Source organism: Lepidochelys kempii, chromosome 5, assembly GCF_965140265.1.
Source record: "Lepidochelys kempii isolate rLepKem1 chromosome 5, rLepKem1.hap2, whole genome shotgun sequence".
Lineage (NCBI taxonomy): Eukaryota > Metazoa > Chordata > Testudines > Cheloniidae > Lepidochelys > Lepidochelys kempii.
In genome coordinates, this window is record NC_133260.1 from 42,081,766 (window position 1) to 42,106,203 (window position 24,438).

The window sequence follows — 24,438 nt, forward strand, 5'->3', positions numbered from 1 at the left end:
GTTTTGAGATAGTCACAATAGCTTTGTAATGTATTCTACCCTACAATACTAATATGTATTATCAATCTTCACTCCATTTTAATATAATTTTTGTCAGGAAATGTCCTTGTTTTTTTAATTAAAAAATTAATACAAAAACAAAAAACTGAAAGAGACTATTACCATGTGGCATTTCTAATAATCTGAAGATACAAAGTAAAAATCTTAAATCTATTTTTTAATTTTAACTTTTCTGGACAGATTTACTGGTGTGCTCTGGCTACTTTATACCATTCTAGAGCACCACAAAAGAGCCAAACTGTGTTTTCTGCTGCCTGGTTTTTCTAGAGCAGTACAAAACAGACAGGGTGTACACCACACTTCCCACTCCGCCCCTTGTCCTCCAAATTTCCACTGCTTCTTGCACTTCCCTATATCCTGCTACACATATACCCCGAAATCCCCCTCCTACCTCTGCTCTCTGTTAGGTAAAAACGTTCAATAGGTTACATTTGAAAAGAAATATTTAGGATGCAGTCTCATTTTTGCTGTTATTGTTTTAAACTGAAAGTTCATCCTTCAGCAGAGGTTTGTAAATACAATCTCTTTCAAAGAAATAAAGAAGTCCTCTTTCAAAAGGCCCACCACTAAGGAGCAGGTGAATGGACAAAATGGTCATATTTGCTAAAAGCAGGTCATAGCCTTAGTCCCATTGAGAAAACCAGGAAATAGCAGCTATTTTGAAAAAGGGCAGTTCTTTATAGAAGTCTCTGTGATAGAATTATTATTTTTCCCTGCTGTAGCAGTAATTTTCAGTAATGAGAAAAAATGGGACTAAATGTCCATTAATCAGAAAAAAACTCACAATGCTTTCAATATAGCCTAGGCTCAAGATTTCAGCGAGTTTAATTATAGGGGAAGTTTGAACAATTTGTGTTATTCTGTTATAAAGATCATTAAAGACAAAATAAAGTGTGATGCCAGGTGTTACATTTGAGGAGAATATGCTTATTTTTCATACAAAGAGGTTGAATTTACTTTAAGGGCAATATTTATCTCACCTTAGCTATGGTGCTGCAACTGGAGCTTCCATAATATGTTGTTATGGTATGTAGTTCAAAATCCAACAATAAGCTTTCCACTGACACTGTTCTTTGTGTATAGGATATTTACACTTTGCATGCAACAATCTCTTCTTTAAAACCTAAGCAACTCATAGTGTTCATTTAGAATTTTACAACTGAAATTTGCTGTGAGAACCTTGGCTGTGCACCCTATACTATCAATTATATCTATTTCCAAGAAATAACCTATTGACTTAGGAGCTCAATTTGACTTTCATTATCACAATCAGTAAAATGTGTCAGTAGGCTAAGGAAAGCAAAATAATGGGAAAAATCTGTGGATACAATATAATCAAAGAGATTTCTGAAATCAAGATGTCGCTGGGGGCATGATTTAAAAGCAGTTTAAATCAGTAGTGATACCAATCTCTACATAAATACCCCCCCAAACCGATGCTGAACAAAGTGTCTACAAATAAATCACTTCAACAATTACCTTATCTTCATCTGAAAATGGGTACATTGCCTACTGTACCTTTTGTTTGTCTGTAATTTTGCCATGGTCTGCAATTCATCACCTATTTCAGATCTGAAGCAGATTGTGAGGACTTTGGTAAACTGACTAAAACAAGTCCAGGTTGATGGCTTAAGAAAAAGTTAATGCTTTTTGAGTTACTTTAAATGTAATGACAAAAATGTGCAATATTATTTATAAAAGTTTGCATTATTTATTCTTTTACTTGCAGCCTGTATGTTATGACTTTTTTAAAACTGCTGGTGACTTACCTAACAGACAAAGTTTGAACAATACTGTATCAATTTTCTAAAGATAACTTAGCTAATAAAATAATTGATAGCAATCTATAATCCATTTTCCAAGCAAAACAAATGTATAAATTTATGAAGAAGAGAATAATCTTAACAATTTTATAATAGAGTACTTTTTATATATGTAATATTATGCAGAAGCAGCATCAGAAGACCTGCAATGTATGACAGAAGGACAAACAATAATATCTCAGGCTCCTACGTCAGCCAAATCTGGCTGGGTTTTCACCAGGAAAGCAAAAGGCATTGTTTTGGCCCAGGGTAACACCTTGCCAAATTTCAGGTCCCTGCACCAAAGCATAAAAGTACTAGAGCTTCTCAACAAAACAGTTATAAGAATCTTTACATTGGTAAAACAATGTATTATTCCATAATGTCTTTGTCAGAAATAGCTGTTTAAACTTTCAAAAATATCTTCAGCCTCAGGGAGAACTTGCATAGAAAATTTCAGCCCAAATGGGGTAAAGTTTGGCAAGCTTACAAGCAACTGAAAGCAGGGCCTTGTAATAAAAAATGTTAGGAAATCTGAATTACAGATATTGCTGCCAGCTCTGCAGATATGCCTTTACTACACACATTTGCACTCTGGACCAAATTCTACTCTCATTTACACCATTGTAAATCTGGAGTAACTTCATTGACTTAACACATTTACTCAGAATTTATGCCAATTAAATTGAAAGCAGAAATTGGTTTTCTCAATATGTTTTAAGTACAGTTAAGCTTTTTGGGATAGGTATTGTCATTTATAATATGATTGGTCTGTGCCTAGCACAGTGGGGACCTATTCAGTTGTGGCCTTTAGGCACAACTTCAATATATGTGTTAATAATAATAATAGGTGTTACAGAAATGTAAGCTATTATATTCTCCTTAGTGTGTGGTGAACTGAACCTCGTATTTGGAAAGAATTTGTGCTTTATGGCTTTTTGCTATCAGGAACTACTAATTTACAGGATACTTTGAAGTTCCAATTTAAAGATAAGCTTCTTTACTGTTTAGTGGAATGAATAATTTTACATTTGTAAAAAATATACATGTTCCCATGACTGCTACTAAAATCCAATGATGGAATAAGTGTCTGATGACTGGACATGATATTTTGTAGAGAAGAGAATGATTGTAATCTCTGGCAAATGGACACTAACAGTGTTTTAGAGCATTTTTCCTTCTTCACTGTGGTCTCATGGGTTTAAAGATATAAATAGAGGTAAATTGCTTCTTGTCATTGGCTAGGGTGGATGCTTCCAAAATAAACCTAGACTGCTGATTAGAATAAGAATCCTATCATTTTCTATTACTCCTTTTTTGGTAGAATGTGAAGGTCTCCATATTTTTATTAGCTAACTGTAAATTCTATTTTTATGACCCCAACAATGAAATTATTTAACATGATTTACCAATACTTCCAAACTCAGCACACATTGAATGAAGTCATCAGCAAGGATTAATAAACTATGACAGCTCCCCAAAAGTTTTCATTCTCTTTATTTAAACATCAGATTGTAAGTCAAAATGTAGTGTAATCTTTTTGCAACTAGCCCAGCTGACATGGCAGGAGTTAGAACTGAGGAGAGATGACAGTGGTCATTGTTAGCCTAAATCCAGTCTGGAACAGTAAATTTTAGACACTGATCTACAAATGTAGCTTTGACAAATACACTAATTCCCAGAGAGTTATCAGAATGGTTTTATACAATTATTCTTGTCAGTTTGAACAAACCTGTGTAAAGTGCATTGTATATTACCTTGCAAATGGATGTATGAAACTCAAGTTATTTCAGGTCTGTTTCTCTCTGTATTCAGTAAATTGATTTATTTTAAAATATTTCTATTTCCACTTTCTGCTTATGGTTCTGAATGGACTACACATTTTCAGCCATAAAATTTTCCATGGAAAAAAATTAACAGAGCTCTTTACTAACCACACAAAATGTTAGATTTTTTATTAAAAATATCCATGTGCAGACAGACAGACACACACACACACACACACACACACACACACACAGCCTTTGTAGATCTGAGATAGAAAAGAATAAATCTCTGTGTATCCCCATTGAAACAATTACTTTCTGCAGATATCACCGTTAACACTTATCATCTGAAAGTTTATCAGCTCTTATGGAAAAGTCCTTTAAAACTGAGTAGTTATGAAAACAACAGGGTTTTACAGAAATAACTCTAAAAGCCAAAACAGCTGTCAGTGGTAAATGGGGGACCATAAAGAAGCCTTTTACTATGACAGCTTTTTTCTACATGCCTGAGTGTTTTGGCTTATTGCTGGAAAAATAAAGTTTTTTTTTATCTTCAAACAAAATAAAAACTTTCAGTCTCCAGATATATGTCATGGCTCATTCATGAAAACATGGTGAGCCCAGAGTTAAAATAATCCATTATGGAAGAGTACTATATAATTTAATAAAGATTAAATCAATTGGGGTTTTATGGAAATTTATTTGTAAACCTATAGAATTTGATACAGGATAATACCCTTTCTACATATTTTTCAAGCCAACCTATAAAATTCTAGAACAAGGATAAAATTCTTATTAAATTATAGATACTGGTGTAAAAAAAAGGTATTTTCTATCAAATTATTTAGGACTTTTCCACTAGGGAGGAGTTCATTATGCAAATACATTCTGAATTAGTGCATGTCATCTAAGCATCAAAGAGTAAGCACTTTCAGTTTTTCATTTTTGCAGTGTTTATACTTCTAAAACAATAAATCATTTGAACTCACCCCTTTCTCAATGCTCCCTGTCTGGCAAAGAGTACCCTCAGCTGCTGGAATGCTGTTAGTAACACAGCGGTTACTTTTGCTGAGGCACCAGAGCTCTCTACACACTTCCTAGGAAAGAAGGCAGAAGCAAGTTGATCAGAATAACAATCTAAAATTATTTCCAGTCCTCCTACAAAAGTGTGTATGCGCACACACACATGGTTTGTTTTGAATAGAGATAATAAGAATGGGTAGAATTTTTATATATGTATTTTAAAAGAGTTTGGAAACTATTTTGGAGCATTTTCAAAGCCACTATACTTTGCCTAGAATATTCTGCCAACAAAATCTGGCAGTATCAACAGTAGATTACAAAAATGTGTCTTCCATGTTTCCATGGAAGTGATGTTCTGTCATAAGCAGAACCTGCTGCTTAATGCTAATACTGTATTTGATGTCTTTTTAAAAGAAGTCCTACTGTCTGCTGATGTATCCCCATTAGCTTACCTATCCACCCCAAATATCCACTTGTAGAATGATAACTTTACTTCTGAAATATAAAAAAGCAATATTGTATTTTATTCCCATTATTTTAAACCATGCAGGTTCTGAGCTCAGGCTACTGTTAACTAAAATGATGTATGTAAATTTTGTAATAATTGAATAATATACTAAATTAAAGATTTCTTTTAGACTTCCCAAATTAATAAATGAGATTTTCATAGATAATTTATATCATCATGCCCCAAACTATTGATGGTATCAAATAAATCAATATAGTTTTTCTTCTAAAATACTTTATCTTTGACTTTTGCACTTGAAATTCTATGCATTTTAATTAGCCCAGATTTGTGGACCATCTGGGTACGCTGCAAAAGCCATCCATTTATATGGCTTCTGAGAAAGGTTGAAGGCTTGGGGTTTCGGGGCTTTGGGGCCTGACCCAAACACCTCTGAAGTCTTTAGGAGTCTTTCTTTTCACTTCAATGGCTTTTGGATCATGTTCTTTATGTGTAGTGGAATGGGGCATATTTTGCTTTTGTATTTATTGATTTGTATAGTAATTTTTGTGTTACACTGGGAGGTGATATCTTTATGTGGATGGGAATCTAATTATTGTCGGGGTGTCTAGACTTTATTTATAGGTGGGGCTTTTTATTGTTAAACCCAAAGAAATAAAAATTTTAAATTTAAAATGCAAAGATAAATAATCAGAGAGATGTTTTTAATGATCCAATGCAATTTTTATTTCTATTATAACTCTTTTAATGGTGGTTTAACATAATATCCTAATAGTATTTTATATGCAGACAAACACATATACGAAGAATTAAAGGAAAAGGCAATGCCAATAAGTCAAAGATATCAGTCAGCTCTCCCCTCAAAATTCACTGTTTCGCTGAAGAAATGACTATCAGGCCTCATTATGTTCCCTCTTTTAGAAAAGTTTAGATTTAAAAGAAGTGAAAATTTCCATTCTGAAGCACTTTTATCTTACCTTTCACATTTTATAATGATATTTTTACAAATACAGTGTACTTTTATAATTAGGTTCTCTGTCTTCCACTTCTAGATTAAGGCTGCATCTTATATGCACCTGGCTTGTAAAAACTATTAAACTTTGCTGCAAGATTCAGTTTTCTTCCATTATTCTACATACTGAAATATTACTGTACATATTTATTTATTGGTAGCTATAGTAATGATCCTGTACTATACGCTTCCACTGAATATTAGTAACTTAGAATCCAATCTTGCAGGCCACCCTGTATGCAAAACTTCCACTGAAGTAATTAAAATTAGTGAGAGATGTGCACAGAGAATGTTTGCAGGATTGGGCCCCTGGTGTTCTTAGCTTCAATGTTGGTACAAATATGGAATATTAAAGGAACGATTTTCTAAAATACATTGCAATAGAATGGACCTAGCTGGCTGGGGAATAAGTACTGAGGGTATCAGGGCTTTGTTACTTTCTAGAGCTTCTGTCCCATTTTTAACTATATGGTCTGCACCCTGTGTGCACCCAGTTTAATTTTAAAACAGTTGAAAGTTCAATTTTCTGTTGACCTTTAGAGCTCTATTGAAGTTGATGCGATTACTCAGAAAATCTGATTATTTCAGTGACTCCTTTTAGGAAAGATGTTGCCATGTGCAAAAGCAATCCAGGATTTTTTATGATGACTGATGGGAAAACTGCCTTCATTTTCAAATTTAGGATTTTCCCCCCACTGAAGTATTGAAAACACTTATTTGGATAATCTCATATTGAGAAAGACTCCTGCCTTTGCAGCACCTGGACTGCTCATGTGGCAACAGTCTCATATATAAAGAACACATTGTCAGATGCTTATATTGCTTAAAAGATCATGAAGCGGAGGGAAAGCAAAGAAGACAAGCCAAAAAAGTAACACCTTGAAAAATCTATTTCATGGATTTATTAATTTTACTTTGATTAAACTCTGTTTCAAAATTCATATCAAACCATAAACATATGCCTTTAACCAGGACTCCTGACTCCAATCCATTTTAGAAAGGATTCCAAATGGAACATCTGAAATTTTTTTGTTTCAGCTTTCAGATAAGGTATGGGGATCTCATGTCCCATTTCATTATCTTTTGGCTCATGTGCCAAAACATGTGGCTTAGACACCTTTTTATATTGATGCAAATGTCAAAGAGATCTCACCTCATTTGTGATCATCCTGCACGTAACCTCACTACTTATGTTCGCACCTAAGCAACTTTAATGTTTAAATTAATAGTTGGGCTCAGGTTGCAAAGTCTGGATCAGGATTTTAAACAGCCCAAAGTTTTTGTGGTTTTGGATACAGAGTTTTGATTCCATTCATAAAGACAGAAGCCATTTGCAAAAGTCAGATATAGATCCTGGTTTGGATTTTAAACACCTTTAAATTCCAGGATCATCTGAATGATTATCATAACTCTAGACTACCTAACAGCCTAGCTGCTAGTACGATGAATTTCAGCACAGACTACAGTTTTCAAAGTTGAACTTTAATTTCAAATATCAATATCTATAGTTTCCCTCTGTTGAGACTGATGTCTGGATTTTACTATTAAGGGACAAATGATCATTAGAACAAACATTTCATCCATCCAATGTCAGAGTAGCAGTATCAAAGTGAAGAGTTATTAAACGTTAAACATTTCTTGACAAGTATGGGACAGATTCTCTGCTGCACCCGGGCTACTTTGTGGCATCTGAGCAGCACAAAGTTACTGTAGCACACAGATGAATCTTACCCTATAGTGTGTAACTACAAATAAATAACTTGGTAGGAAACGCAGAAGACCTGAGTTCCATTCAGAGCTCAGCCATTGGGTGATCTTGTGCAAGTCCTTTCACTTCTGTTTCCCTATTTGTAAGATGGGGATAATGATGCTTACCTCTTTTGTAAAGCACTTAGTGATCTACTAATGCAAAGTGCTGTATAAGAGCTAAGTAATATTATGAGCTTTCAGTCTTTACTCAGAATTAGCTTCAGTGGGAGTTTGCCTCAGTAAAAACTGCAGGATTGGTACATAAGGAATGACATAAAGAAATAAGTAAAACTATCAAGGGATTTTCCATACAAGTTTTTAAGCAGTACTCCCCATATAAATAATAAGGGAGTTCTACTTAAAAAATTATATCATATCACTCCACATGTATATAATATTTTTATTTGTGGAAAATCATGGAACGTACTAAGGCCTTACTGACCACAACAACACAATTTATCATTCTATGTAGAGAATTTAAAAAAATAAAAACATATTCTGTAGATTCTTTTACATATTATAACAAATATGAAAAAGTTTGTTTTCCCCTAATATGCTAATTTAAAAGAATAAAAGTTGAAATATAGATATCTGTAACATAACTCTATTGAATTAAATTGGAATTACACTAGGGATAAATTTGACTCAGTGTGTTCTTTATTTTCAACTAATTTTGGAAAAATTAGAAAGAAAGGCTTTAAAAGAATTATTATGATGCAAAAGCTTTCTGCCCTCCAGGGCAGCCCCAAAACTAGCACTAACTTTAATCCTTGATTATGGATTTGAGACACTCTCCTTATTACCATTATCCTATCAGTAACATCTCTAAACAGCTGTTTCCAATAAGCCAGTCTGAAAACCATGGGAGAGCACTGCCCTGGAAAGGTCAGGACTAGAGCCACTATTAAAAAGGATACTGATGTTTTATCACACAAAACAAACAAACAAACAAAATCTACATAAGGTGACCTGATAGCCCCACTCCTTTTAGGACATCAAATGAGGATAGTATATCCTTTCCCTGACTTCAAACAGATCTTAATCCTGTTGTATAAAAAGGATCATGGTAAAAGAAGGAAACAATCTGAAAGCTAATCAGTGAGCTCAAAGTCAGTGACTGGATTTCTGGATGTAATACCTATTAATTTGTAAAGAAAACAATGGAAAGTGTTTTAAAAATCCAGGAAACATAAACTGAAGCTGAGGCCTTTCATAAGATTAAGACAAGATAGATGACAACCTGTAACGGTGTATCTTAGGACTCCATGACTTCAGTTTGGAATTCGGATGGTTGTATTTGCAGTAAATTAAACAAAGCTGAACCCATCTAGAGAAAAAAAACAGCAAATCAAATTATCTTCCTTTGCCTACATGCTATAAATGATGGAGCCTCTTTCTGTATGTCATGCAGAGTTACATACAGGCATTTTTAAATTATGTAACAGATAAGCATCCTACATATTAATATTAATAATGATAAAATGATAATAACAATACAGCACAATGAAAACTCAATAATATGAGAAAGATCAACTTGCTGTGCTGTTTCCAAAATCTAGACTCAAATGAAAGCCTCAACTAAAATTCATGAAAGAATTTGGCTTTTTTCAAACCCAAAATATTCAGAAAAATAAGATGGGAAACACACTGACTAGAAACATGAATTAATGATAAAATTGAGATTTGATTTTCTTTAATAAAATTTTAAAATCTTAAAAATTGGAACTTTACATTCTTTCAGAATGTATTGATCCATAATATGCTGCACCCTTTGATGAGCATTTGTTAAAATAGAGCATTAAAATAATTTTCCTGAATTCTGACATAATTGAGATCTACAAAAATTTCTGCCTGGTTTATTTCCACCCTCACAACAAAAAATATTATTCATAACATGTTAAGAATTATGAGGGTGATTACGAATCATGGGTGAACCTCAGACAGTTCAGAGGTTTTGCTCAGTTCAGATAAGCACCCAAAAGTTAATATATTTAATGCTCCATTTCCATAAATGCTCATTAAGCAGTGCAGCATGTTATGAATCAAAACATGCTGAAGGAATGTGAAGTGTCATTCTTAAACTTAGACGATCTGTACATATTATGTTACCATCTTATTTGACTAAGTATTGGGTGCTTATCTGAACTTTTCCAAAACTACAGCGGTTCCACTCAGTAAGTCAGCCTGAAACAAACCCACACAGCTTTTCCTATCTCTGTCCCAACCACCTTCCAGCCTCTGAACTGTCATTTATGGCTCCTAATCCATCTTGTAATTTACCATCCTTCTGTGACCCCCATTTGGTCACTGGCTCTCCTTCCTCCATTTAAAATTGAACTAACGGGCCTACATGCCTCGGTGGTATGCCTACATTTAATTTTTGTGTGCTCTGGTGTTCATCTTTAAAGGTAGGGAGAGATGAACACAGGAGTGCTTTGGTGGGGAAAGTGGGAGTTGAGTCAGGATGGTGGTTGATGTTGCCTTTGTGGGAGTCTGTAAGGCAAAGGATGGAAAAGGATGAAAAACTCACGAAGTATTAGAAAGAGACAAGTCTATGGTCCTCCTTAACAGAACCCATGCTAATCTTAAAAAAGATGCAAGTACTGTTCAAGAACAAAGCAGTAGTTCAAACTGGTTTTTACTTAGGGGAATGACCATGAAAGTACTTCTGAGGCAAAACTCTGACAGACTTCAATAATTTTGAATTAGAAAGACCTGCATGATTGGACCCTTAGTGACAACAGATTTTGCACTTGATCGCCAAGATACTCTCACTTTAAAGAATAATAGACATTAGAGAGCCTATAATGATAAAGCATAATGTTAAAAGCTCAGATCCTCTCTCAGCCTACAAAAAGTTTTAGCACACATTTATAAACTAGATACAAAAAGGTATAAATCAGTGCCTAATTGAACTATTTAGGCTCTTCTGACAAACACAAACATTAAAATACAATGTGACTTCGGTGTGATATGAATCAAGTGGAAAAAGAAGGTCACAGTACAGTGAGTTAGGAGGGATTAGATAGGAATTTATGAAAACATAATTCACACTATATCTCATAATATATGAGGGAACGAAGAAAAGGTGGAAACTGTCAGTTATTCAGGTGAAGACCCCCAGTTGATTTTTCTTTTTTCTTTTTGTAAAAGCATCTCTCAGACTCTGCTCTCACTTCCTCACATTTATTTCCATCATCACAAAGGCCCGAAGTTAGGCTAACAGCATATCTCATCAACATCACTTAGCTGGAGTAGGTTCTTGTGTACAACAAGGAACACTTCATTCACCGCAAGTGGTAGGTCATGCTACTTCTGCAGCATTGATTATTTCTATATATATAAAACATGCATTAGTATGTCAAAATACAAGTGTGACAATACATTACTTTTATGCCCTCTGAATATTTAAAACTAGAGCACCTCACTACAATGTCTACTATAACTTCAATCCTTTTGCAGTTTTATTTTCCACTGAAAGAAGTACTGTAGAACCGGAAATAATTGCTGCCCATTCATTCTTCTCCATTATTTTTTTCTGGATTTGAAAAGTATGAAAATTAATTGGCCATTTTCTTTTCAGTTAAGATATTCTGACAGTGTATGCTGAGACCAGCTGCAAGAGGCTTTAAGCTCTGTTCCTAAAATTCAGACAAGCCACATATAGTCCTTAACTTTCCCTGGCACTGTAATCTACTCAAGGAAGTATAAACCTGGGCGGTAGAAGGCAGAGATTTGGGTCCTCAGGGAGGCTGCAGCAGTGAAGGTATGAATATCAGTGCCACTTGATTGATGCATTAAAGTTTCCAGTAACTTTCCATTGATGGCAATCAGGTTCATGGGCACTCCCACTGCCTCATAACAGGCTTCCCAAGAACAGCAGAGGCACAGCTAGTCCAGCCACTGCTGGGAAATCTATTTGGTAGGAAACATGAGTGTTCTCCAGTGCCAATGTGATGTGTGTTTGCCCATCTTAGGTAGGCTGTTAAAAGTAGAGGAGCACTCCCTGGTGTGAGAATGTGTGCTGAGGCTGCCCATTTTGAGGCAATGTGAGTGCTTCCTATTGCAGATTGCATGACTTGAACTTCATTTGCACTCAGATTAAGGTTGCCAGGTGTCCAGTTTTCGACCGGAATGTCCGGTCGAAAAGGGACCCTGGTGGCTCCAGTCAGCAGCCATTAAAAGTCCGGTTGACGGGGTTGGCAGGCTCCCTACCTGGCTCTGCATGGCTCCAGGAAGCAGTGATGTGTCCCTCTGGCTCCTAGGTGAAGGGACATCCAGGGGCACTCTGTGTGCTGTCCCCACCCTGTGCACCAGCTCTGCAGCTCTTATTGGCTGCGAACTTGGGGCGGCGCCTGTAGGTGGAGGTGGCGCACACCATCGCCTGTCCGCACCTCTGCCTAGGAGTCGAGGGACATACCGGCCGCTTCTGGGGAGCCCCCCGAGGTAAGCATCTCCAGAAGCCCACTCTCCATACCCCCTCCTGCATCCCTACCCCCTGTCCCAGCTCTGAACCCCCTCCTGCACCCAAACACCCTCCCGGAGCCTTCACCCCAATCCCCTGCCCTAGGCTGGAGCCCCCTTCTGCACCCTGAACCCCTCATTTCTGGCCCCAGCCTGGAACCCACACCCCCTGCCCAGAGCCCATACCCCCTCCCAAACCCCAACTCCCTGACTCATCCTGGAGCCCCCTGCCACACTCTAAACCCCTTGGCTTCCCCCAAGCCCAGAGCCCCCTCCTGTACCCCAAAACCTCATCCCTGGCCCCACCCCAGAGCCCACACCCCAACTCCCTGCCCCATCCCAGAGCCCCCTCCCACACTCTGAACCTTCATTTCTGGCCCCACCCTGGAGACTGCACCCCCCAGCCAGAGACCTCACCCACTCCTGCACCCCAAACCCCTGCCTCAGCCTGGTGAAAAAGAGCGAGTGAATGAGGGAGGGGGAGAGCGAGTGACAGAGGAGGGGGAATGGAGAGAGCGGGGGCGGGGCCTCTGAGAAGGGGCAGGAGGCAGGGCAAGGGTGTTTGGTTTTGTGCGATTAGAAAGTTGGCAATCCTAACTCAGATAGCACAAACAAAATGCAAATAAGAACTCTGACATTTGAGTTTACTGGTATCGTAGCTGACAATTTGACTGGAGAGCTTGATTACTCACATCAGACCATGACCAACAAGAGAAATATCAGTCCCTGCTAACGTACGTTACTTGATGTATTCTATTCTTAGATGTGCACAGATGGCTCCCCCAGTAGAAGCAGGCATTGGCACATGAAACAAAGTTTGGCCCCTTATGTATCTGTATTCCATTAAAGGTACAGCAGCAAAGGAGGCAATTAGTGTACTAAAGAATGGCTAAGCACTATCCATAAGTCCACATTAGCAGTCAACATCTTCACAGATAAAATGCTCTACAACAAAGTCAACCATATGCATAAAGTGTTAACCTCTATAAAAATGTCTGAGGTTATAGCCATTGCCCTAAGAATCTGTGGCCCAGTACTATGACTTGATGCAAACCAGTAATAAAGCTATGCATTACTTTGAACCACAAAAACCATAGTTAAAGTCATGTATATTTCAAGTATTATTTAAACAAATAAAACAAGAAAATTCGAAGACAAAGCTGAGATTCCTTCCTGAATTAACCCAGAGCCAGACTTTGACCAGTCATTGTGCAGGTGCTCAAGGGTTTGGGGAGACAAGGCAAGGAGCCTTCCCCTCTTTCTTGCCCTGATGCAGAGGCCAGTGACAAATGTCCCCGTTGCATTTGCTCAAAGACAAAGAGATCTTGCACCACCAGTGGCACTAGCACTCAAAGAGAATGGGGAAGTCTGGGGCCATGGCTGGCCATCACAGAGAGCAATACACACTACATCAACTTAAAAGGTGCAGCAGCATCCATGTTCCACAGGAATGCCAGGGAACCACAGTGCCAAAATACCCCAGAAAACTCCTCTGCACTGCACTTAATAAGGGACAGTGCCTTTAAGGCATGTACTGACATCAGGAAGAGCTGTACACATGTATCTTATGGCAGAATTTGGCCCAATGAAAGTCATGAGGCTAAAATTCCAGACAACTCTGAAAATGTAATCTACACAGAAAATTCACATTTTACATACATTGGGGCAAGTCTTCCTCTCAGTTTACATAGGTATAAATTTAGAGTAACTCCACTGGGATCTCATATTTGCCTTTGGTAATTCCTTGGTACCCTGTGGATGTGTCTTCATTATAGATCAGCATGAGAGGAGCTCCAAAGGGCTTCTTGAGTGTAAGGGCCTCAGGAGGTAGGCAACATCATGTGTCATTGTCCTCTTATGATTCCAAGATTATCCTAGCAGATATCTAAGAAGGAATTAATATTCCTCAAAGTAGCATTATCTCCCTGCGTGGGGTTTTCAAAAGTGCTCTCGAACTAACTCTATGGAGTTTTGCCACTGGCTTCAATGGGAGAAGTGTTAGACCAATATTGAATATTTTTGGAGAAAAAAAAAACTCTAGGTGCAGCTACTACAAGACAACCAGAGGGAGACCCAGCTAATGGCAGCCAGGCTCCTGCTGAAACCGTGTTGTCAGTAGGAAGAAGGACAACTGAGGAGAGAGGATATTTTGTTTAGTAGTAGTAGTAATCATAAGCGTGTAATCACCACCACTACTAGCCAGAGTGACTCATCACAGTCAAGGCCCCCTTGTATTACATTTCATACAAACACAGAGATAGATAGTGACACTGAAGCACCCACAATCTGAGGTAAATACTTGTGCATGTACTTAAATTAAGCGTGAGTCATAAATGGGACTCCTCAGGTGTTTAAAGTTAAGAATGTGCATAAGTGTTTGCAGGATTAGGAACTACTTTGAGACCAGAAGTAACAAGTAAATGTAATAAGCACATAGAGAGAATGGGGAGGGAAACAGTGATAGAAATCACTTATAAAGGCTAACTATGAATACAACTAGATGGTTTTCAGTCAATTTTTTTTTCTAAATAATAAGGAAGGTATAAGCCTAGAATTTTCAAAGGCACAAAGGAAAGTTAGATGCCCAACACTGATCAAAAATCAGTGGGAGTTGGGCCCTTAATTCCCTTAAGCCCCTTTGAAAATCCCAGCCTAAATATATAAAACAGAACTGCTACTCAGCCTCCTGGGTCATCAGTAATCTCTCCAGAGTCCAGGGAGATTACTGATTAACCCAGGAAGCTGAATAGCACATACCGCCTCCTCAGCTGCTCCGGGACCTGCATGGGGCATAATAAAGCAAAACTTCCCCCGCCAAACTCCGCAACCAGGCATCCGGTGGCAGAGGCAGCCTCCCTGGCCTATTATACCCGCTGCCCATGAGGACAAGCCTCAGAAAATTGCAGAAAAATAATAATGGACCTTATTATTTGTGGTAAAAAGTTCCATTATTACTTTTCCATGATTTTCCGTTGTCAGCTACCTGCGGCTGAGAGCGGCGGCTCCCACTGTCGGCCACCTGGGACTGAGAGTGGGGGCTCCTGCTTTCAGCCCCAGAGCGGCCAGGGTTCACACTGTCAGCACAGCACATAGCAGGGGCTCCCGCTATCAAAATTACAGTGGAAGCCTAATATTGTGGGATCTGCAATTTCTGCAATATCACAAATTAAGTAGGGCCTTAAATAAATCTAAATAGTTCCTAATGGCTGTCTACCTAGATATGACAGGGAAGTTTTTAAGGGGAATCTTGAAGTTTTCTTCCCTTTCTGACTCATTTCTGACTGTGAGCATCTTTACTGAAGGATGAGATCTGGGCTGTAGTACTATCTGAGATTTTGACTGCTGAGGAGGTCACAACCCCATTGGGACAGGTACATTTAATTAACAATAAACAAATTCTGCTTTCATTTATGCAGATCTATTGAAGACATTTTTTTTTTAGCTTTTAAGATAATGGAATTTGTATAGATGTAAATGATAGCAGAATCTTTCCCACAGGCTTTAATATTGCAGTGTCTGTCAATACATGTCCAGGATAGATTACACCTATAAATAACTTCCTACTTAATTTGCAATATTGCGGAAATTGCAGATCCCGCAATATTAGTCTTCCACCACAAATTTGACAGTGGGAGGCCTGGGTGGCTGACAGTGGGAGCCCCTGCTCTCAGCCCTAGGCAGACAACAGTGGAAAATTGCAAAAAAAGTAATAATAGATCTTATTACTGCAAATAATAAGGTCCATTACTTTTCTGTGATTTTCCATGGCTTGTCCACAATTCAGCAGTTTTTGGACAGTCATTCCACAATTTAAGTAGGGCCTTACCTACAAAGCATAAAATTTTCCCATTGCAACTTGGGAAATTTTGAAGTTTTTCAAAAAAACTAAAGTTTCCTGCCCTGGAACACCCAAAAGACCAGTGGTTGGAGCACTGACCTCACTTATGGGAGATCCAGGTTCAAGTCCTTGCTCTACCTGATTTGGGCCAGGGACTTGAACATCAGCACCCTATCTACTAGGGTGTTGGCTTCTCCAGGGTATGTCTCCCACAAGCTCTTCTATTGGAACTGTTCCACTGAGAATAAATAGTTAAATAGTCATTGGAGCAGGGATTTGAACGTCAATCTCAAACATCCTAAGTGAGTGCCCTAACCATTGGCTATAGAGTCAGTGTGTCTCGCTCTCTCTGATCCCATGAATATTTAATTATTTATACAAAGTGGAACAGTTCCAACAGGAGACAGTGAGAGAGACTGACTCAGTAGCTCAGTGGTTAGCGCTCTGTCTTGGGATGCAGGAAAATAGCAGAGCAGGGACACAAGCCTGAGTCTCCCATAACCTAACTAAGTGCCTGAACCACTAAGCTATAGAGTCACTCTCACTGGACCAATTAATTAATTATATGAAGTGGAACAGCTACAACAGGACAACTTGAAAAAGACCCACCCTACAATAGCTTGGTGAACAGGACACTCACCTGAAGACTGAAGTTTTGGTCCTAGGTCTGTCACATCCCCAGTGAGCAACCTAACCTGTGGACTATTCTGGGGTGCGGGAATCTCTCTCTCATTTTGACCAGAAATTCCATCCTGGTTCTGAGAAACATTTCCTGATGAAAGCTTTGTCAAGACTGGTACATTCTTGTGAAAAGTTTTGGTTTCGACATACTGGTATTTTCTAATGAAAAACCATTTCACTACAAAATTCCCAAGCAGTTCTGTTTGAGAGGTTGACAGTCTCTCTTCCCATACCATACAGCCATAGCTGAGATCAGTGGAGTCAGTCAAGCTAGAGAAAGGGATCTGCTGTTAGAGCTCTGTAAAGTTTTCTTTACTTCAGAATTCATTCCTTTCTTGGCCACCAAGGTCCAAATTTGTTAACCTAATGGACACACTATAATGCCCGTCTTTTCCCACAAGCATTTTGACAGGGAGAGGACTGACTGTTGGAAGGATTATATTATGTCTACTGTGAATGAGCTTTTATTTTATTATGTCTACTAGTGCATATTTGTATATTATTTTATTGAACTGAGATGACCAAGCTATTACAATGATTTACTGTGAAAATTAAATTAAGCAGGGCACCCGAAGCATTGTTTATGTGCTTGTTTTTAAATGAAAATATATAAATAAATATTCAGCCTAGCTCTTCCTAGTATTTAGATCCAGAATTGAGTCCTGCAAACCCTTGCTCATGTGAGTAGCCCTTTTTCACGTGAATACTCCCAAACTGTTATCAAACTCCCAGAGAAGACATTCCTCTTTCCTCAAAGTCATCACTTGAAATATGTATCATTTACATGATAATAATTGCATTTTCAGATACATTATGGTTATTCTGGATAATGTTTTAAATGTACATTATTTCCCAGATAGGATGTACTAGGACTTTCAAAACAATCTGTTGTATAAATATATACAATTCTGAATCCTGTATTTAGATCCTCTTAAAAAATGATTTATTTTCCTTGAGACACTTTTTTAGAATTGTTGCTTGACTCACTGATGTGGTACATTACATCACATCAGTTCACAGCATTGGTGATGTCACACTAAGATTACTGGTTTGTTTTAAATAGTGTCTTAATTCTTCTAGGTTTTCAGCCTGTTTCGTAGCTACACAGGAGTCTTTCTTAACATAATACACAAAGAAAAAAATTAAGAAAAGAAAGCAGGAATCATAAACCCAAGATTACATAAATCTTCCTTATGTCTATTTCTTTTCATATTTAAGGGAAAGATATTGGTTTAAGAACAGAATACTACCATACAGTATGATAATCAACAACAATGATAATATAGGTTAGCAAAGAGACTATGAAAAAGTTAATATACATGTGCATTGGCCAGTTTTTGCACAAAATTAACTTTCCAGTTTGATTTAAAATGCAGTATACTTCAAAAGGGCATGGTCCCGAAAATGGTTTAAATGCCTGAAAATTTTCTTATTCTGAAAGTAGAGAGAGAGTGTGATGGGAATTTGAGAGAAGAAAAAAGGAGAGTGTGCCCTAGATGTACTGAGAGAAAACATGGCCCTGAAACCAGAAGGGGTAAGGAGTAAGAACTTAAAGAGAAACAATAAAGGCCAAAATTGCTTTGGTGGGGGATCAAGAATGGGAGACCCCCCAGCAAGATAAAATTATTAAATCCATTGCCCTATATGATCAGCCTAAAACCCATCCCAAGAATGATACTGATTTATCACCCAAAGGTTATTAAAAACAAACTCCCTCTGTATTTTAGCTCTATTAGAAGTGATTACTGCAAGTGCAATGATTACACTGTTTATTTGAATGATCTAAATATTTTAATTTTCTTTCATATATTATAAATGATTCATTTAAAACAGTACTATTGTAAACTACAAAATGAACTTTTTTAGCTTTATTCAGATTTAATCTTCACCTACTGAATCTATTTGATGACTATCATTGATGAAAGCATCATTGTAACAGATGTAATCTTGGGCTGCAAGATTTTCTTTAAAACAATATTTTAAAATACATTGCATAAACTGTTTAAAATAGTAGTGTGCAAATAGCTATTGCTATCCCTACTGGAAATTCAATTGAAATTTGGTAGGGGAGAATAAATCTTTCACTCTGCCATTCTTGTCAGCAGCTATTTTAGTATCCTTTTTGGCTATTTAGTTTCTCATTACTCTGTGTTCTTGCCCATTTATCTTTTTTTAGTAGGAGATTTGAGCAGTGTGTGAAACAACCTCAATGCCAGCAAATATGAATTGAAACAGATAGACCTGGCCAAAAAAAAAAAAAAAAAAACAAGTAGAAAATGACTGCAAAATGTAGCTTTAAATTAAAAAATGAAAGCCAGCACCACAAACTTCATATTTCAAGATTTGATACATTGTGGGCCTGATTCTGCTCCCCTGGAAGTCAATGGGAGTTTTTAAACTGACTTCAAAGGAAGCAGGACTGAGCCTAATGAGCCTAATTCGGCCTGCCTTACTTAAAGGACACTTATCCAACTCATTAATACCCACAGAGACAAGCTTTTGAGCTTACACAGAGCTCTTCTTCAGGTCAGGTTCTGTGTAAGCTCGAAAGCTTGTCTTTCTCACCAACAGAAGTTGGTCCAATAAAAGATAAAACCTCACCCACCTTGTCTCTCTAATATCCTGGGACTGACACAGCTACCACAACACTGCATACATTCATTATTACCCAAACATTTGGGAACACAGTATACACAAATGACTCAAGCAAAAGATGCAGCATAAGGATTAAAACCTCTTGCTCTTTATTTACACAGGCGGTATTGCATGGATTACTATAGGAAAACTGTAACTCAGTATTGCATCTAACTAAATTTTTTGTCATGAAGGAATATATACAAATGACTAAGCAGAACACTCAGCATAAGGATTAAGACTTCTTACCCCATATTTACATTGGCGGGATGTTGCTCCATACTGGAAGCGACACTGTTCATCAGCATCATACACCTGACCTGGGGCCACAGCAGGATAAAGAAAGTCACGCTTGGGAGGCTCATTATCAAGGCAAGTACCACGGCCTGAACTGTTCAACATAAAGGACCAAAGGAATTAGGAACTCTATTGACTGTTAATCACAGTTATGATATCATGTATTTAGTTCTTAGTTTTAACAGCATTGGGTGTGTGAAACAGATAAGGTTGCAAATAAACAAACAGTGAAATGGTACACCCATGGTGAAAAATTATAATTAGGAGGGAATTAAGAGATCAGAATAATTTCTCATGAGTTAATATTAATTAACAAAAATACTCATTTTAGACAATTAAATGGATTTAATGTTATCTTTAAAAAATTTTAAATAATTTCTGAGCCACACAAGACTGATTTTCATTTCTGTTCTAAGCCTATTTGTTCTCTTTGGAAACATAACCACCTCTAGTTGTAGAATTAAAAACAAAAAATGAAACCAATAAAAGAAATGTTGTGTAACCCTTCAGGACTAGGCACTAATCCTACAAACAGTGAAGCACTTGTGCAACCTTATGCATGTGAGAACTCCTCTGTCTTTTGTGGGAATATTCAATATACATTAAAAAGTTAAGTTGCCCCAGTTACATCACTATAGGGTGTGAAAAATCCACATTCCTGAGCAACATAGTTAAATTGACCTAACTCCAGTGCAGACAGCGATGTCAACAGAAGAATTCCTCCATCAACCTAGCTACCACTTCTTAGGGATATGGATTACCTATGCCAACAGGAGAACTCCTCCCATCGGCATAGATAGTGTCTACACTGAAGTGCTACAGCTGTGCTGCTGTATCAGTTCAAGTATAGAAAAGCCCCAAGTGTATAAAGATATGCTTAAGTGTTTGCAAGATTGGGTCCTTAATCTATATTCTTCCATCTGGGCAAAGAAATAGATACTGTGATAAAAATTGCCTATGATCTTTAAATATGCCAATAAAATTTCATGAATGACGAAATACCTGGAGCCAAAGGTCTCTGTTCTAATGTATTAGTAGTGTTTAGTCTGACAAATTTCACATTTCAGCGAGGGTCATCATTCTTGAAAAAGTTAATGTTTTCTTCTTTATAATCATTGTTGGGTTTTTTCAAAGTATGCCCATGTTCAAAAATAATATTTTAATGAAATGGAACAAATAACATAGAGAAAGCCAAAAGTCAGACAGAGTTCCTTTGTTAGAAAGCTTTATATTTTGCTAAATATGATTGTTCAGTTAGTGTGCATAAAATAGGAAATCTGCTTTTTACTTTAATTTCACATGTGAATATGTTAGAATTTTTAAAGAATCCCTATGCCAACATTTATTAAAAATTTCTAACATTCCTGTAAATTTTGCCAACACCTTTGTTTTGTTTTGGGTTTTTCCCCACTTGATTTTTTCCATACACCTTGCCAAAGGAAAATAATTTCACAAGTGAATGTTCTACAACTATTATTTTGCACATTTCAAATTTTCATTACTTTTTATTTGGAGATAAATAAGAGGAAAAACACCCTTTAATTATGCATTGTATTTTCTCAATTTTTAACCCTAATTAATTCGTATTTTCTAAATATTTCAACAAAACTACTGAAGGAAAAAACATTGATAATTAAAAAAGGTAAGTATCAATGAAGGCATCGATCATGTAAACACACGAGTAACTTTATGCAGTTAGTAATACCAATGAATTAAATGGATCTACTCACAAGTGTAAAAGTTATTAACATGCACAAACGTTTGCAGGATCAGGGCTCAAAACATTTCCCCCAATACATCTTCAAAACACCAAATGCAAAGGATTCAGAGATAATAACCAGAGTCCTTTCTTCTTTAGCCCAGTTGTTAGTGTAAATTTTTCTTTTCTTTTTTTAACACAGTAGCTGTTGATGAGCCTGATCTTACATTTCCTGTGCACCCAAATGTTTTATTGTTTGCACTGATCATTTTGGGTACGGAAAGAACACAGACCAGTATTTTAAATAGGCAGAAGTATCACCTACCGCCTGATTCTGCACTCCTTGTTCAGATAAACTTCAAATGGGAATTTTGCTTAAGTAAGCAGTGATGAATTGAGCATCTAGCATCTGCTCTAGCTACTATTGCAAACAATGAGGAAATTTCCACGGATTTCAGTGGTGCAGCACTTGATCTTTAAGTCCTGATGCTGCAAGCTGATGTGCATGGTCAGACCCCTGCAAAGCCCTATTGACTTCAATGGAGCTCTGTGTGTGCATAAGGGTCTACCTACTCAAATTAGTTTACAGGATCAGGCCTTAATCTATAAAACTACTTTTCTCCACCATCCTCCATGCACCCCTCCTCCAAAAAATCCTTAATTGCAAGGAGAATTATAGATCTTTCAGGTTAATTTCAAATCATCTAAGTTTAAGTCCCTCAAGAATATTCAGAAGCTTGCCTCCTCTTCTCTAATGACAGCAGCCTCATTATAATGAAGTCAAAATATATATAGTAACAAGAAAGCCAAGAGAATGATTAGAAAGCAGTCATTCACTTAAAGGGGCTAGATTACATCACCATTACCAAGACTGAATAATTTTGGTTTCTCTCTTTCATTCTGCTCCAGAACTGTTATTTCTTTCAAAGTACTTGGATGATTGACGCATTTTATAAACTTAGTATAGAAACCTGATACTCTGTATTTTATAAATTAAGAAAATTTGGAACAGGATTGCCATGAGCTATGAAAAATAGAACCATGCTACCAGGGACTCCCCTCTGACCGCTGAAGGTCCTGGGGAGGCTATGCAAAAACATAAATTAATACAGATTGAGGTTGTATTCAAATTTTCCAGAAAATTTCCAGGGGGCCAAGAGAGCTATATGTCTCCCTCTTGATCCTCCACCCTGACCATCTCTATCTCTATTACCCCCTCCAGCGCAGATGCCAGACAACAGAGAGGTCAAACAGGTTCTGAGGGAATGTTATGGAGGAACCTGGCCACACTTCTGCATGGAGATCCCCTCTCCAGGCACAAAAGTAGTAGGAGTGATTTGGGCCAATGATTAAAATCCAAACCAAACCACAGAAACATAGATGAGGATGAAGAAACTGACAAGGCCAATGCGAAGGACAAAGATGCCCCAATTCCCACAACCCTGAAATTGCAGTAAATTTATTGTGTGGGATATATCCTGTGCTATCTGTTTTTAACCAGTTATCCCATTTAGGTACCCCAGATAAAGCTGAAAAAAACTTCCACAGTACCCTTCACAGTGTTTGTGAAAGGGGAAGGGGAAAAATTATTTCTGTACCACAAATATGGTGAAAATTTTTAACCTGAGAATGTGATCCAGAATCACTATACAATTTATGACAGGTTTCAGAGTAGCAGCCGTGTTAGTCTGCATCCGCAAAAAGAAAAGGAGTACTTGTGGCACCTTACAGACTAACAAATTTATTTGAGCATAAGCTTTCGTGAGTTACAGCTCACTTCATCGGATGCATCCGATGAAGTGAGCTGAGGGTCACAGAAGCTTATGCTCAAATAAATTTGTTAGTCTCTAAGGTGCCACAAGTACTTCTTTTCTTTATACAATTTATGTATACACCTAGATGCTACAAGTGTTCCATCAACATCCCTTTTCTTAATGTTAGGTGGATTCCATAAGTGTATATCTGGGAGATTTTCTGAGCCTGAGTCTGATTGCACTGTATGACTATGTCTATACTGCAATTAAACATTTGTGGCTGGCCTGTGTCAGCTGATTCGGGCTCACAGGGCTCAGGCTACAGGCGCAAACATCTATACCACAATTAAACAGCCCATAAGTATGTAAGACAAGAGTATCTCTGATGAAATTAATGTAGCTACACCAGTGTAAAATTGGGATGAGATCAGAGTAAGGCACTCTGTGGCATATTTTTAACCTAAACATAGTTTTTAATTTTAATATTTCAGGAGAGTCTATAAATTCCTAATCCTGATAAGATTTAATATACACTACAAACGATATTGTAGCATCCTCGTCTCTGAACTTCACAGGCAGGGGTGGCCAACCTGTGGCTCTGGAGCCACATGCGGCTCTTCAAAAGTGAATATGTGGCTCCTTATATAGGCACCGACTCCGGGGCTGGAGCTACAGGTGCAAACTTTCCAACTTGCCGGGGGGTGCTCACTGCTCAACCCCTGGCTCTGCCACAGGCCCTGCCCCCACTCCATCCCTTCCTGCCCCTCCCCTAAGCCTGCTATGCCCTCGCGCCTCGCCCTCAGAGCTTCCTGCACACCATGAAACAGCTGATTGGGAGGTGCGGGGATGGAGGGGGAGGCACTGATCAGAGGGGCTGCCGGTAGGTGCTGGGAGCGGCGGGAGAGCTAATGGGGGGCTGCTGACATATTACTGTGGCTCTTTGGCAATGTACACTGGTAAATTCTGGCTCCTTCTCACGCTCAGGTTGGCCACCCCCGTTCACAGGCTTAAGCTCTCAAGTTTACCATCACAGCAAAGAGCTATTATAGCTTTGATCAATTTAATGGCACATGGGAAGCCCTACTTTAAAATGTATTCATCGCTATGGCTTTGTTTCTGCAATAGTAAAAACCACTGCAGCCCTGCGGATGCCATTGTAGTATGGGTCTGTTTGGGATAAAATGCTAAAAACC

At 37.8% G+C, this 24,438-nt stretch overlaps 1 protein-coding gene across 8 annotated transcripts in view; it reads right to left on the reverse strand.

The window, feature by feature from the left end:
* ADAMTS6 (ADAM metallopeptidase with thrombospondin type 1 motif 6) overlaps positions 1–24,438 on the reverse strand; it is a 328,383-nt gene that overhangs the window by 133,065 nt on the left and 170,880 nt on the right. For 6 of the 8 annotated variants that reach the window (XR_012158888.1, XM_073344058.1, XM_073344059.1 and 3 more), the window contains 2 exons: positions 19,745–19,886; positions 4,618–4,725 (listed from right to left, as the gene is read on the reverse strand). Coding sequence is in view for 7 of the 8 variants with exons in the window: in XM_073344058.1 (XP_073200159.1) it covers positions 4,618–4,725; positions 19,745–19,886 (250 nt within the window). In the remaining variant the exon portion in view is untranslated. The remainder of the gene's footprint in view (positions 1–4,617; positions 4,726–19,744; positions 19,887–24,438) is intronic. The other 2 variants (XM_073344060.1, XM_073344061.1) reach the window with 2 other exon arrangements.